The sequence below is a fragment of the Mustela nivalis genome (genome assembly GCF_964662115.1).
Source record: "Mustela nivalis genome assembly, chromosome: 1".
Lineage (NCBI taxonomy): Eukaryota > Metazoa > Chordata > Mammalia > Carnivora > Mustelidae > Mustela > Mustela nivalis.
Window position 1 is genome coordinate 155,119,127 of NC_139020.1, and position 13,296 is coordinate 155,132,422.

The 13,296-nt window shown below is 44.6% G+C and overlaps 1 protein-coding gene across 1 annotated transcript in view; it reads right to left on the minus strand.

The window, feature by feature from the left end:
* The window catches only part of SCN10A (sodium voltage-gated channel alpha subunit 10), a 125,614-nt gene that overhangs the window by 58,721 nt on the left and 53,597 nt on the right, over positions 1 to 13,296 (minus strand). Inside the window, exons 6-12 of the mRNA XM_082746024.1 lie at positions 10,708 to 10,836; positions 10,065 to 10,156; positions 7,736 to 7,948; positions 7,267 to 7,330; positions 3,468 to 3,609; positions 3,130 to 3,327; positions 2,244 to 2,414 (exon numbers count right to left, since the gene is read on the minus strand). Coding sequence (XP_082602150.1) covers positions 2,244 to 2,414; positions 3,130 to 3,327; positions 3,468 to 3,609; positions 7,267 to 7,330; positions 7,736 to 7,948; positions 10,065 to 10,156; positions 10,708 to 10,836 — 1,009 coding nt within the window. The remainder of the gene's footprint in view (positions 1 to 2,243; positions 2,415 to 3,129; positions 3,328 to 3,467; positions 3,610 to 7,266; positions 7,331 to 7,735; positions 7,949 to 10,064; positions 10,157 to 10,707; positions 10,837 to 13,296) is intronic.

Consider the following 13,296-nt stretch of genomic DNA (forward strand, 5'->3'; position numbering starts at 1 on the left):
TCTTGTCCATTGGAGTCCTCCTTACTTATTCCCCTATACCACAGAACTGAAGTTTCCTTTCTGGATTATTTGGAGCCCAGTTCTGTTCAGCAACTATCACTATAATCTCAGTATTTTCAACAGGGCACTCTTTTCCTAGAATATATGTCCAAGGATTATGGCACTCATAAAAAAAAATCCACAAATACTTCCCACTTTTGAAGTAAAGGAGCAGATCAGACAAATCTTTATTAAAAATGGGATGACTGAGTTACTTGCAGTTGGGCACTAAGCAAACCAATGAAGAAACTAAGAAGATGATTTTGGTCCCATATTGGATATGTAGTATGTAGTGCTTCCTGGCCACCAGTTAATATTTCAGAATTGACCTATTTGACAAATGGTGGGCAATGACCTCTGAATCTAAAAGCTAGAGTTGCCTTAAAATGCATCACCCAAGCAGACCAGCTGGAGTCCTGTGGTTTCCCTGAAACCCTTGCTGTGTCTCTCCTCGTTGCTACCCTCGACCTCTCACTCACAGCTGCTAGTTAGAAAATGGCTTTATGTAAAAACTGCTTATAGTCGCTTTATTACAAGAGCACACCTGGGAAAAGAGGAAGGGGAAGCCCTCTTGAGCGAATTCCAATCCATTAGTGAACAGTAAAGAAGTATCCAAATAGCGCTTCCCTGCCTTTGCACATACATGTTCTCTTTTAGACCTGGAAAAGACTCATCTTCCCCTCCTCTGCAGTCTTCAATTACTGGAGGAATCCGTACTTACTATTTGATATTCATTTCAAATATCTCCTCCTCCATGAAGCCTTTCCTGATACACCTCCACCCCCATAAGAGAGGGTGCCTCTCCTATCCCCAAAACACCATGTGTGTTTCCCTAATATAGTATGTAGCACATAAGCTGTTTTTCTATTTGTCTCCTCCACCAAGTAGATGTCCTTGGGAAATGGACCACGTTTTAGTCATCTCTTTACACCACTGCACTTAGTATTATTGCATTACCAAGATGAGCTCCTCTTTTGTCCATCTGAAGGTAAATTTATTTGGAGAGATGAGCACATACACACCAATTACTGGACATCCAGGTGCTAATCTATGTGGGGCTGACTGAAGGAGGGGAATTAAAGCCCCATGCATAGTATCACTGACATTTCCATGGAAGCTGTGATTCATCCTGGTCAAATCCCCCTTCAAACATCTGATCTGTACTTTGTGCATACCAGGTGCTGCTCAAAAGAGGCAGAGCAAGGAAGGGAAGGGCCCAGAATCTGGTCAATGCTGAGGTGTGTATATCCCTGAGACCAGTGTGCACATGAGCAGGTCTATGTACATATAGGCACACCATAAGTCTGGGGATTGTAGAGACTGTGTTATAAGAAGTAGAACATCCTTCAGATGAACACAGGAAGAGAGACTGAGAGGGAAGTGAAGGTCAAGAGGAAGTGAAGGTCAAGAGCCGTGTTTATCCCCTTTCTCATACTGTTAATGTGGGAGCTGCTCTTCCACAAAGGGGTTATCATCTCTTAGGTCCCTGGAAAGAGCATATTTGGGGTACACAGGACTTTCAAGGGAGAGTGAGGTGGGGGGAGGAAACTTGGTGAGTATAGGGAATCTTGGAGTGGGATGTAGAAGGTTTGGGTGGTGAACGGAATTGTTACAGGGTCTGAAGGGAGGTACTGAAGTTACTCTTAGGCTGGACTGCATCACAGAGATGGGTCTGGAATCCTTCTTTCCAAGGTCAGAAAGAAGCTTATAAATGAGTTCAGCACCTCGGACAGAATTACAGATCAGAAAGTTTTATAAGGAAGCTAACCTTTGATGTCCACAGGTCCTTGGACAACTCAAGGTCAGCATGTCCAATATGGGCTCACCACTTTCCCCTATGAACTTAGGTTCTTCCTCCAGTGTTCCTGCCTTAGAATCACCACCCATCTAACTACACAATTCTGGAAACTGGGAGTCATTTTGGACTCCTATATCCTTTTTCCACATTCTGAAGTTCCAGTCTTATTGTCCCCTACCCCCAATAAAAGTCACAATCTGCTCCCTTTTCACATCCACAATGCCCCTGTCCTAGTTTAGGCCACCATTTGGTGGTGGAGGTGGTTGGTATGTTGTCTGGATTACTATAACATCCTCCTAATCTTTGTGTCTCTAACTGTCTCCCTGCTACAAATGTCTTCCTACTCCAATCATTGTCCATGGCCGCTTCAAAGGTGGGTAATCCTTATAGAACTTGAGCACTTTACCATTCTGCGTTGGTTGTAAGGATCAGATTGGGGTGATTTGTTGTCATCTGTAGAGCCCTCTGACACCTTTGGTTTCATTCTGTGCTTTCTCTCACTGGCAGTTTTGGAAGCTAAAGGTGATCCATTGTGGGACTGGAGAGAGGCTGTGTCAATCCCCAGTGCTGCCAGCACCTGAAGAGAGAGAATAGCAGCTGCAGCCAACAACACGTGATTGAGCTTAGCATGAATGTGTCCCTTACCCATGCAGTGTCACAGAGGTGATGGTATCTAAAACAAAGGAGATCAGGATTAGAACCTGGGTGGTAGTGGGAGTGAGGCATGGCAGGAAGAGCCACCTCTGGGTCATCCCTTTCATTCACACCCCTTAGTATGCCCTGCTGATGCCCTGCCCAAATCCATTTTCCAGGTCAGTATACTCATCTTCAGTTGCTTGAGTGTTAGCTTCTAATGGATCACAGCTACACTATTCTGAAGAGTATTTCCTTTGACTGTACATTTGGCTGGGGTAGATATGGGGGTGCAAAAGGCCAGCCCTCTTGCCTCGAGGCACAGTTAACTTTGTGATACAAGCATACCACAGAGCTCCCCATGGGATCAGGGTGAAGGTCATCTCTAGCTGAGACCATCTTCTTGTTTAATTCTTCTCCTGTCCCATCCTACTTCCTTCTCTTTCATTTTCCTGAGAGCACCCCTCAATAAATCACTGGCACAGGATCTTCATTAGGTTCTTTTTTAAGAACACCTGACCTAAAATGGCCCTTCAGGTAGAGTGAATCTTCTTACAGTTCCCTGGAATGACAGACTTAATCTAAGTGGCTCATCCAGAACTCTGCCCAAGAATGTGCAGCTTGTAATGGATTTCACAAAGCATCCACCCCTCACAGACCTCCTGCTCCTTCCGGACCATCTCAAGGGCCTCTTGGAACTTCTTCTCCTTGGCTTCAATTTCATCAATGGTTGCCTGGTTCTGCTCCTCATATGCCATGGTGACCACAGCCAAGATCAAGTTGACCAGGTAGAAAGACCCCAAGAAGATGACAAGCACGAAAAAGACCATATACATTTTCCCAGAAGCCCTCAGGGTCTGCAGATTCAAGAGAAAGGACATCTGTATCCAGAGTTTGAGGGCCCCTGATGTTGCCCGTTTCCTCTAGGGAAAAAGTAGGCATGCATCTGACTCCCTAGCTTCCAAACCAGTCTGTAGGGGGACATGTAGATCAATACCTGCTGGTAGAGGCGTTCCCAGGAATCCTGTGTCATCAGGCGGAACAGTGACAGGAAAGCCCAAGCAAAGGAATCAAAGCTGGTGTAGTTAAAATCTGGGTTGTCAGATGTCTTAAGACAGAGATAACCTTGAGGGCAGTGGCTGCAGCAAGAATAGAGAAGGTCACCAATTGCATAGTCTCTCTGCTCCTTTGGGTCAAGGCAGCCCAGGACTATAGGAAGACCATAGGGTTTGAAGTCAAAGATTAGAGTTTAAGACCTGGCCTCCCTCTTGTTAGCTGGATGACCTTCATTCCTTTAAGGTTCAGTTCTTCTTGCCCATTTATTTTTTATTTTATTTTTCTAAATATTTAATTTATTTATTTGAGAGAGAAAGAGAGAGAGCATGAGAGGGAGGAGGGTTAGAGGGAGAAACAGACTCCCCATTGAGTGGTGAGCCTTACAAGGGGCTCAATACAGGGCTCTGGGATTATGACCCAAGCAGAAGGCAGACACTTAACCGACTGAGCCACCCAGGTGCCCCTCTCTTGCCCATTTAAATGGGGATGATAATACTTTCACTTCAGAGTTTCATGCAGAGGGGATGGCCTGCCAGCTGACTGCCCACACACTATTCCGTAAGGTGGCAAACTCTTTGCAGGTTCACACCAGGGGAAGGAGAGTCAGTATCAATAATGCAGACTGAAAACCCGAGGCTTTTGGCGACATCTGCCAACCTGTCCATCAAAGGAGGACTCACATTAGTCAATTTTACTCACCAATTATATATAACAATAAAAACAACACTTTCCACTTAGTGGGCACTTATGTGTACCACTCTCTTCCTAAGTGCTTTACAAATGCTATAAATTAATCATTTGGCCCATCCTTTCTTACAGATGTGGAAGCTGAGGTTCAGAGAAAAGAAGTCAGTTGCTAAAACCATACAGATGTCAATGTATTTATTCAAAAGGAGAAATATAAATGTCAAATAGCCTGTGAAGACTGACTTATGATGGAAGGCCAAATTGAAGATGACCACATGGTGAGCATTGGGGTGGGCAAGGCAGGACTGACTCTTCACTCTCTCATGATAAGGGAATAAGTTGATGTCAAGAAGTATCTCTAAGCTAAAAGCATGTGAGGTGTTCACTTACCTCAGTGGGATGGCTTTGCTGAGAAAACAGCAATATTTTATTTGTAGTCTGGGATTCTACTACTCCAGCACACCTCCACTAACACCAGTCTCTGGGGCTGTACTTATTCCAGACATCCATGGAAACACACAATTCTGGGACCCATACAATTGATTAGGGTGCCAGCAACTTGACTAAAATTAATCCTAATTCTATCTTCAATCTTGATTGGAGATTTGTGAGTTCCTAGATTCTCTAGACCCACATTTAAAGACAGACAATCTTTTGATTTGCTTGCCAAAGGAGCTAGTTAGCCCATTACCTATAGGTTTTCTAGTTAACTCCAAAGGTAGCCTAATTTCCATGTCTTCCATTAAATCCTACTACAGTTGCTATGCATCAATAATGAATTGCTCCAAGAATTAAATGAGATCACACTACAACACTTTTTGCATGGTGCCTTCAGCATGGTAAATATTATATGTAAATTGTAAATTAAAATTTCTGCTGTTTTTAACCTGAAGTGACCAAAAGAATGGACTGGAAGAGTACATGTGAAAGAATGCTGAAAATCATTATGTTTTTCGTAGTACTTGTTTTCTACCTTGAGACCCTGGACTTTCCTACTATAGTGCCACTGGTCAGTGAGGGTCTCAGGTCTCTGGATTCTCTGTGGTCTAGCACAGGACCCAGTTTTCATCTTCACAGTATGCCCTTCAGGACTTACTCTGCCCATCATCCTGAGTTGGCCTCCTTTGCCATCCCAGCCCTACCCACTTCTTTATTTCCTGGCCAAGACCTGCCCAGCAGGATGCCTGACCTCTTTTACAGCTGGGCTGTGGGTTGTGGGGCCATGCGTGGACACCATAACTCTACCACAGATAGTACTTAAGCTACTCTGCAGCCATTGCCATGAGAAATGCCATTATCCAGATAGAAAAAAAGACATTGAGGAGGCCTTTGGTTTAGATTTAAGTCAAAGACAAACTGACATCAGAACAATCCGATCTCTGAACCAAAGAACCAAATGCCAAGTGCATTTGTGAAGAAAGGAAAAGGAGCCCATGTTGATCAATTTCTCAGCTCTATCTGAGATTGTTTGGCTAATGGGCTGATTAAGGCAAAGCTCCATACAGGTCCCACCCACCTCCATTTGGATAATCTAGGGTTGTTAGCCATTCAGGTAATGAGGTCATATGGGCTTGGGGTTCCAGATGCCCAAACATGGAGACTGGAAAGATTAGCCTTGCTGATCTGTTGCCTAAACTTTCTGTTCATGCCTGCTCCAGTGGTCAAAGCAGCAGGCAAGCTTGAGGGGACAGCTACCCCTTTGCTTTGTCTCACATTCTGTTCTGCCCCCTGGGATTGCCCCCGTCCAAACCATCTCTTATTCAACAAAACTGGCGACATCCTGCCTGTCCTTCAATGCTCACCTCAACCACAACCTCCAGGAAACCTTCCCTGACCTCCTGCCCTGTCTCCCACCATCACCTCACTGTGTCTTCTCAGCCCATGGAGCCTCTAGCAGAGCACTGCTTCTTCACAGGGAAGCATCTTTAAGTATATGCATCCGAGCTCACAAACTGGCAGCTTGCAGGCTGAACTTGGCTTGCAGAAATATTTTGTTTGGCCCACAATATGTAGACATTTTTTAGAATTGGTAGCCAATGTTTGTAGTTGGGAGATTTCACATAAAAATATGAATTCTTATCTTTCTTTTTTAAAAGTTAGAAGAGCTGGAAGCAGTGGACTCACATTTCCATATGGCAGCTGGGCTAAGCAGTGGACTAGTCCTTTTAAATGGGGGTACAAACTGACATCACCTGGTTGCCCCCCAGCCTAATCCTCTCATTTGTTATGCCTCAAGCCACTGTAAGAATTTGAAATGGCAAAGATGGATGCACGTGTTTCTTCCTGTGTCATGTGTGGATAACAAAACCCATGTGACGGAGTTGTGATGATTAAATGTAGAACATTTGACATGGAATATATTTAATATATATTAGTTCCTTCCTGGGGTAGAATGCCAAAATGGCCACAACTGTTCTACCTGTATCCATAATACCCATTTGCCATAAAATTGCCATAGCTCCTCCAGTTAAGAGGTAGAGTTTATCTCCAAGTTCCTTAGATTTGCACTGGTCTGTGACTTGGCTTTTGTCAATAGAATGCAGCAGAAGTGACATTGTGCCAGTTCTGAACCTATGTCTCAAGAGATCTTACACACTTTCACTCTTTCTCTTGGAACCCTCTCTCTGCCCTTGAGAACAAGACCAGGCTAGCCTGCTGGGAGATGATACCACATGGAACAGAAAAGCTGCCCCAGCTGAGACTGTCCTAGATCAGCTGGCCCCTTGCTAACCTGTTCATTGCTTGCAGATGTATGAATAAGCTCAGGCAATACCAGAACACCAGGCTGATCTCAGTTCAATATGCTAATGTGCAGAATCCTGAGCTAAATAAACGGCTAGTGTTTTAAGCCACAAAATCCTGGGGCTGTTGGTTACATAACAAAAACTAACTCCTACACTCCTTCCCCATGAGCCTGGAGATGGCTAAAGCTATGACTAAGTCATTTCTACATCATCCTTGGGGTCTGAAAACCAGTCACTACCCAGAAAATGATAATGACAAAGAGAAAGGATGGCTGGGCATTGGTGCATCATCATGGGTTGGGCACTCACCCTGCATCAGATCCATTGCCACACAGTAAGGGATCTGTAGTGCCTGGCTTATAATAGTAGAAATCTGCAGAAGAAAGAAAAAAATGAAAACCATGAACATAGTTCTGAACCCTCTAGCTTAAGCTTTATGCAGTGGAGGCATCACCTCCTCAGTCTTCTGCCTGAGCAAGGCATGTTCTCTTGGCTATGTGCTCTCAGTAGGCATGCTGGGACTTTTGGAAAGGTGAAGGCCCCTCTGGGAAGAGAAAAGCCAAGCAGTGACTTTAACTCTGAGCCTCCCCCAGCAGGAGGACGTGCCCCTAGATTTATAGCTGATTTCCTTGTAAAAGGGACATTGGACAACAGAAAATGGGGACCCAAAATAAAACATAGCCCAGGAGAAGCATTTTCACAGGAAAGAGGAATGAAAATATATTTCCATATAGGTATGTGGGGGCTTTACATCCCTGGCCAACCAGACCTGTGTCACTGTGGCAGTAATTCCACTCTTGCTTTCTGTAAGAGGAATAGTTGCCCGTTTCATTGAGAACTGCACAATTCTTGACACATTTGTTCTTGAGGTTGCCCTTGAAGAGCTGTAGACCCACCAAGGCAAAGACACTCAAGCAGAAGACAGTGAGGATGGTCACATCTGCCAGTTTCCTCACTGAGTGGATCAGAGCTCCCACAATGACCTTCAGTCCTGTGGGAAGATGACAGCAACACTCCCATGAGGTACCAGCCACAGAGCACACATATATGCCTCACGTCCTGCATCTTAACTGTCCTATCCTTTCATTACATATAGGTGTGAGGTACTTTACAAACTTTAGGGCAGTTCCAAGTGCAGTTCCCCATTTGAACCTTGTAAAAACCCTGAGATGGAGGCAGAGATTATTGCTCCATTGTAAGGATGAGACACCTGAGACACAGGTGATGTATTTTTTATCATTGTAAAGCTAATAAACTTCTGATAGTAGTAATTCAATTTAAAATATAATTCTTATTATATATTGCTTATGTTTCAGGCACTTTGCTAGATATAGACTACTAACTTGATTCTAGTAATTTGACATCTGTTTTTCTATACTCACTTCAGTCCTGGGAGGCAGCCTGAGGATGGAAACACATGGCCCTCAGTGTGTGTGTTGAAAGACAGAAAGAGAGAGAGAGAGAGAGAGAGAGAGAGAGAGAGAAAGAGAGAGATGCCAAGGAGATAGAATGAGACAGAGAAAGAAAGACAGAAACACAAAGACACGGAGAGACAAACACAGCAATAGAATGAGACCATGAGAGACACTGGGACTAGCACAGCTGGCAGTCTCTGCTTGTTTAAGGAGAGAGGATTTGTGTCTGTGGAGAATGATATTAGCTTCTTTCAGAGAGCAGATTCACAGATAAGCAGAAAGAGCTCCAAACAGGGAAGCAGTGTGGAACCCATCCTTGTCTTGTTATTTTAGTTAACAAATAACCTATTGAGCGCTAGCTGTGTTGGTCCCTGGACTGGGAACTGAGCAGGGGGCTAAGGAAAGGGCATGTGATGGGGTTGTTTAACAACTGAGAGGAAATGCTATTGCATTATAGAGCAGGTAGGTGTATATAGAAGCAACTCCTAAATGAAGCCTAGGGTTGGGATGGGGTGGAGTGTGGGGAAGTTGGGAGAGAGCAAGGAGTCTCCTTGAGAAGGTCAAACCATAGCAGAACCCTGAAGAATAAGTATGAGTTGAATGAAGACAGGAAGGACTCTCTTGATAGAGAAGCAGCCTGGCCAAATGCTGGGAGATGAGAAAAGGCAGGAATTATTTGTAGAATCACAGGTAGATTCTAGAACATAATGCAAGACAGGTAGAAGAGAGAGAAGAGATTGGAGAGGGAGTCTAGACAGGACAGGTCTTATAAACAAGACTCAGGGTCTTCCTGGCTAAGACTAGGTAAGAGATATCAAATGGCAGCATTGACTACCTTCTTGCTATGGCTCTCTTCATGAGGAAGCTTATACAGTGGAAGTTGGCAAAGACTATCTAACATTTCCTGCAGAGCCAGACATAGAATGGTTGAAAGGACTTCCTCCATGGCTTGAGTGTTTCTGTTTTCCAGATGAGAGAATGGATTCTCAGGGGTGAGGGAAGGGAAATAATCCACCAGGTCACAAGGTGGAAGTCACAACAGTTTGCCTGGTCTCTGGCCTCACCATTCTTTCCACCATCCCATTGTGGGGTAAGGTGTATCCCTGAGATACTGGTGACAACAGAAGTCTCGAGGGCCCAATAAGATAAGCTCTGGTGAAACACTTTTGTTTCTGAATTCTCTGTAATCAAGAATGCCCAAATCTTTTCTCCTCTGTGGGTCCAAAGACAGGACTGAGGCTCAAGCTTTCAGATACATGGAAATGGCAAAGGCACTCACTAGAGCCTAGGACTGCCTACTCCCTTCCTCCCTATTTCCAAGTTTATACATTTAGCTTAGTGTATAAAGGAGAAGCTCCAATTGGAAGCTTGCCTGAACCCCACAACAAGAACATAAAATGAAGACATGACCTTTTTGTCATTTATTGATGGCGATGTTATGAGGTATTATGCACAGAGCATTAGCCTAGGAATTGGGATCCTAGGTCTCCAGGTCACACTTCACCTCATTAGTGGTGGGGACTTGGTATTGTGTTTTCTACTCTCTGGTCCTCCGTTTCTTGGTCTTTTAAATGGGGACAACAGTCCATGCCCTGGAGCTTTATAGGACTCTTGCAAAAATCAAAGTAGGACATTAGACTGTGCAAACCAGCATATGCTCTATGAATACAGGTAGTGATTAAAGCAACTCACCTGGGATCACAGAAACTGTCTTTAAAGCTCTAAGAACTCTGAATGTCCGCAGGCCTGAGATTCCTCGGAGATCTGTTGCTTCACCAATGTATCTGTAGGACCAGAAGTTGGTCAGTATCTCTGCAAAGAGAGGGTCCTGGGAATGTATGTAGCAAAAAATAAGGACAATTTTGGGTAACAAGAGCCTAAGAAAGACCCAGAGTGGGCACAAAATCTAACGGCATTTCCACCTATAGACTGACACACTAAATTAACTGTTGCAATAGCCTTTAAAATGGCTCCCTTGAGAAGGTGTATTATGATCCTGAGGGCTCTGTGTGGATGGGTATTCAAGCATGTGGGCTTGGGTAACCTCATATACTGGTTCCTCAGGCAAAGTCCTTCAAGTCAGATAAGTACAAGGCTGAGCCTTCTCTGCTCACTTTGACAGGCCAGTTATTAACTCATAGTTGAGGTCTCTGACTTCTACCTGAAGGTATGGGACGAATCCTAAAGTAACTGTCTGCATAACACTTAGAAGCAGGGAAACCCCAGGCCATGCAGTTTCATATGAGGAAGCTGGATAGAGACAGGAAACATCCCCAGAGTGTGAGCTACCCAGAAGCCCATGCAGACAAACACATCAGCACAGAGAAATACTTACGCCAGGGTAATGACGCTAAAATCCAGCCAGTTCCAAGGATCTCGCAGGTAAGCAAACTCATTTAGAAAAAATCCTCTTGCCAGTATCTTTATCAAGGCTTCAAAGGTGTAAATTACAGTGAAGACATATCTGGGAGAGAAGGTGGAAAGGAGTGCTGTAGAGAGAGCTCAGAGGAGAGCTACTAGGATGGCTCCATAGGAAAATGTGCAAAAATCATCAGCAAGGTGGGAAAAAGGAAGAAGTAAGGTAAGGAGGCAAGACTGGGGAACTCAGAGAAGTCATACAAATGGGGGCTGATGTGTGCAGCTGAGAAGGGTGGCAGCACCTTGGTTTGAAAGGTGAGCAGAGGGCAATGGGAGGTGCAGAGCCACCAGAAGGTTCAGAACAAGGATGCTCCTCTTTGTTGTGGTGTCCAGAGGGAAGCTCAAGGCTCCTCTCCCAACCTGTTGTCAGCTGACATGTAGAAGAGGTGGAGGCCCTTCTATGTCCCTCCTCTTCAAATTTCCTCTACTTCCAGCTGTCTTTTCTTCTCCTACAATCTTTGGTCCGCAAGTGTTTTGGGGCCCAGGAATCCCAGTCAAAGAGCCATTTAAGGCAGGAAACAGCTAGGTGTCATGGAAGAAAAGCGCCTAACATAAACATTTTCTCTGGAGGTTGGATCTTGCCAGGGGAGGTCATCTCAAATAGTCCTTTGGGTTTGCTGGGCACTTTGTGGGTTTGTAGGTGAAGAGATGGATTTAGAGCTGAGGTTGAGAGTAAGGTAGTGTTTCTCAAATGTTCAGAATCACTCAATCACTGACGGCAGACGTTTTCAAACAATAGCAAGCATCTGAATACCTGGAGGACTTGTTCAAACATAGATTTCTGGGTTCTACCTCCAGGGTCTCTTATTTAGTAAATCAAGCATAAGGCCTAAGAATGTGTATTTCTAACACATTCCCAGCAGATGCTAATGCTACTAGCCAGAGAGAATTACCCTTCCAGAACCAAAGAGATTCAGATGCACACAAAATTTTGGGTACCGTCAATTTTTTAAATTGTAAAATCATAAACATAAACACTGCTATTAAAAATGGAAAGACATGATTACATATGACAGATTGAACATATGTATTTACCTCTATCCTTTCTGAAATTCTTCTTAAATGTTAGTAAAAGGATTTTTCTTTTTTCTTTCCTTTTTTCTTTTTTTTTTAGAAGCATAAACCCAGTAGGAGGAAGATAATGGAGAACACAACAGCAACATTTTGGAAACTAGGGAGCAGATGGATGGGTAGTATCAAGAAAGCTAAAACCTGAGCTGGGAAATGGGGAGTTCCTAGAAGTGAGACAACCCACACTGCAGGACTGCTTAGGGCTTAGAGACACTAAATACCTCTGAAAGTGGGGTTTGGGGAGAGGTGGTCAGGTGGAGCTGGATACAGCTTGAAAGTCTTTATAAGAAACAGCTATTCAGTGAGAAACCCCTTCAGTGAAGAATTGCTTCCTCTGTTCCAGAAAGAGATTGGATGTTCATTCTTTCAAGAGTTGAACAAGAGGGAGAGAGAGTTGCATGTGAAACAGGATAAAGAACACTTCATACACTGAAAATCAGGCAACCCTCCCACCCACCTACTCTCTTCTGCCTTTCAGTTAGTTTCTAGAAGCCTGGCAGTCAGGTTAATAGCCCAAGAAGATGATATTTTTAATGTGAACCACTAGGGAACAAGCATCAGGAATTTGAAGGATGCTTCCAAAAAAAGACCAAAGAGGAAAGAAAGAAAAGCAAGAGGAGGAGGAGCAAGATGGCAGAGAAGTAGGAGATTGAAATATCATCAGATCCCAGGAGTTCAACCAGATAGTTATTAAACCATTCTGAATACCTACAAAATCAACAGGAGATAGAAAAGAAGAAGAGCAGCAATTCTAGGAAGAGAAAATCAACCACCTTCCAGAATGTAGGATGTGTGGAGAAGTGAATCCAAAGTGTCAGAGAGATAGACCACCAGGTGCGGGGCCTGCTCCCAGCAAGTGAGAAAGCAGCAGAGCACAAAATCAGAACTTTTAGAAGTCTGTTCCACTGAGGGATGTCATTCCAGAAGCTAAGTTGGCAGGGGGTGGGGGGGGGGGATAGAGCCCTTGCAGGAACAGTGTGGTCTCAGGACCCGTGGGGACACAAAAACACCAGGGGTGTCTGAGGGTGACAGAGCTCCCAGGTATCAGAGTGGGAAAGCCGACTACAGAGACGGAGCCAAGCAAAGGGCTCTCAGCTCAGGGTTACCTTAAACCATGATCCAAGGCACACTCAGATCACTGTTCTTTGAGCAAGGACCCCACAAGTGGCAGTTCTGCAGAGATCCCCCCCCTTCCTTCCTCCTCTGGGAGGAGCAGCGCAAAAGTGCACTGCAGAAATCAGCTGGGTTTGGAGACTCTAAACGGGGCTGTGCACCAGAGATAGAAATGCTCAGTCACAGGCTGGGTGAGCTCAGAGTGTGGCTGGAGACCAGGGAGATGGGAGTGACTGACTGCTTCTCTTTGAGGGCACACTGAGGAGTGGGGCCCAAGCTCTCCACTCCTACAGGGCTGGGGATTGGGAGGCCACCATCTTCA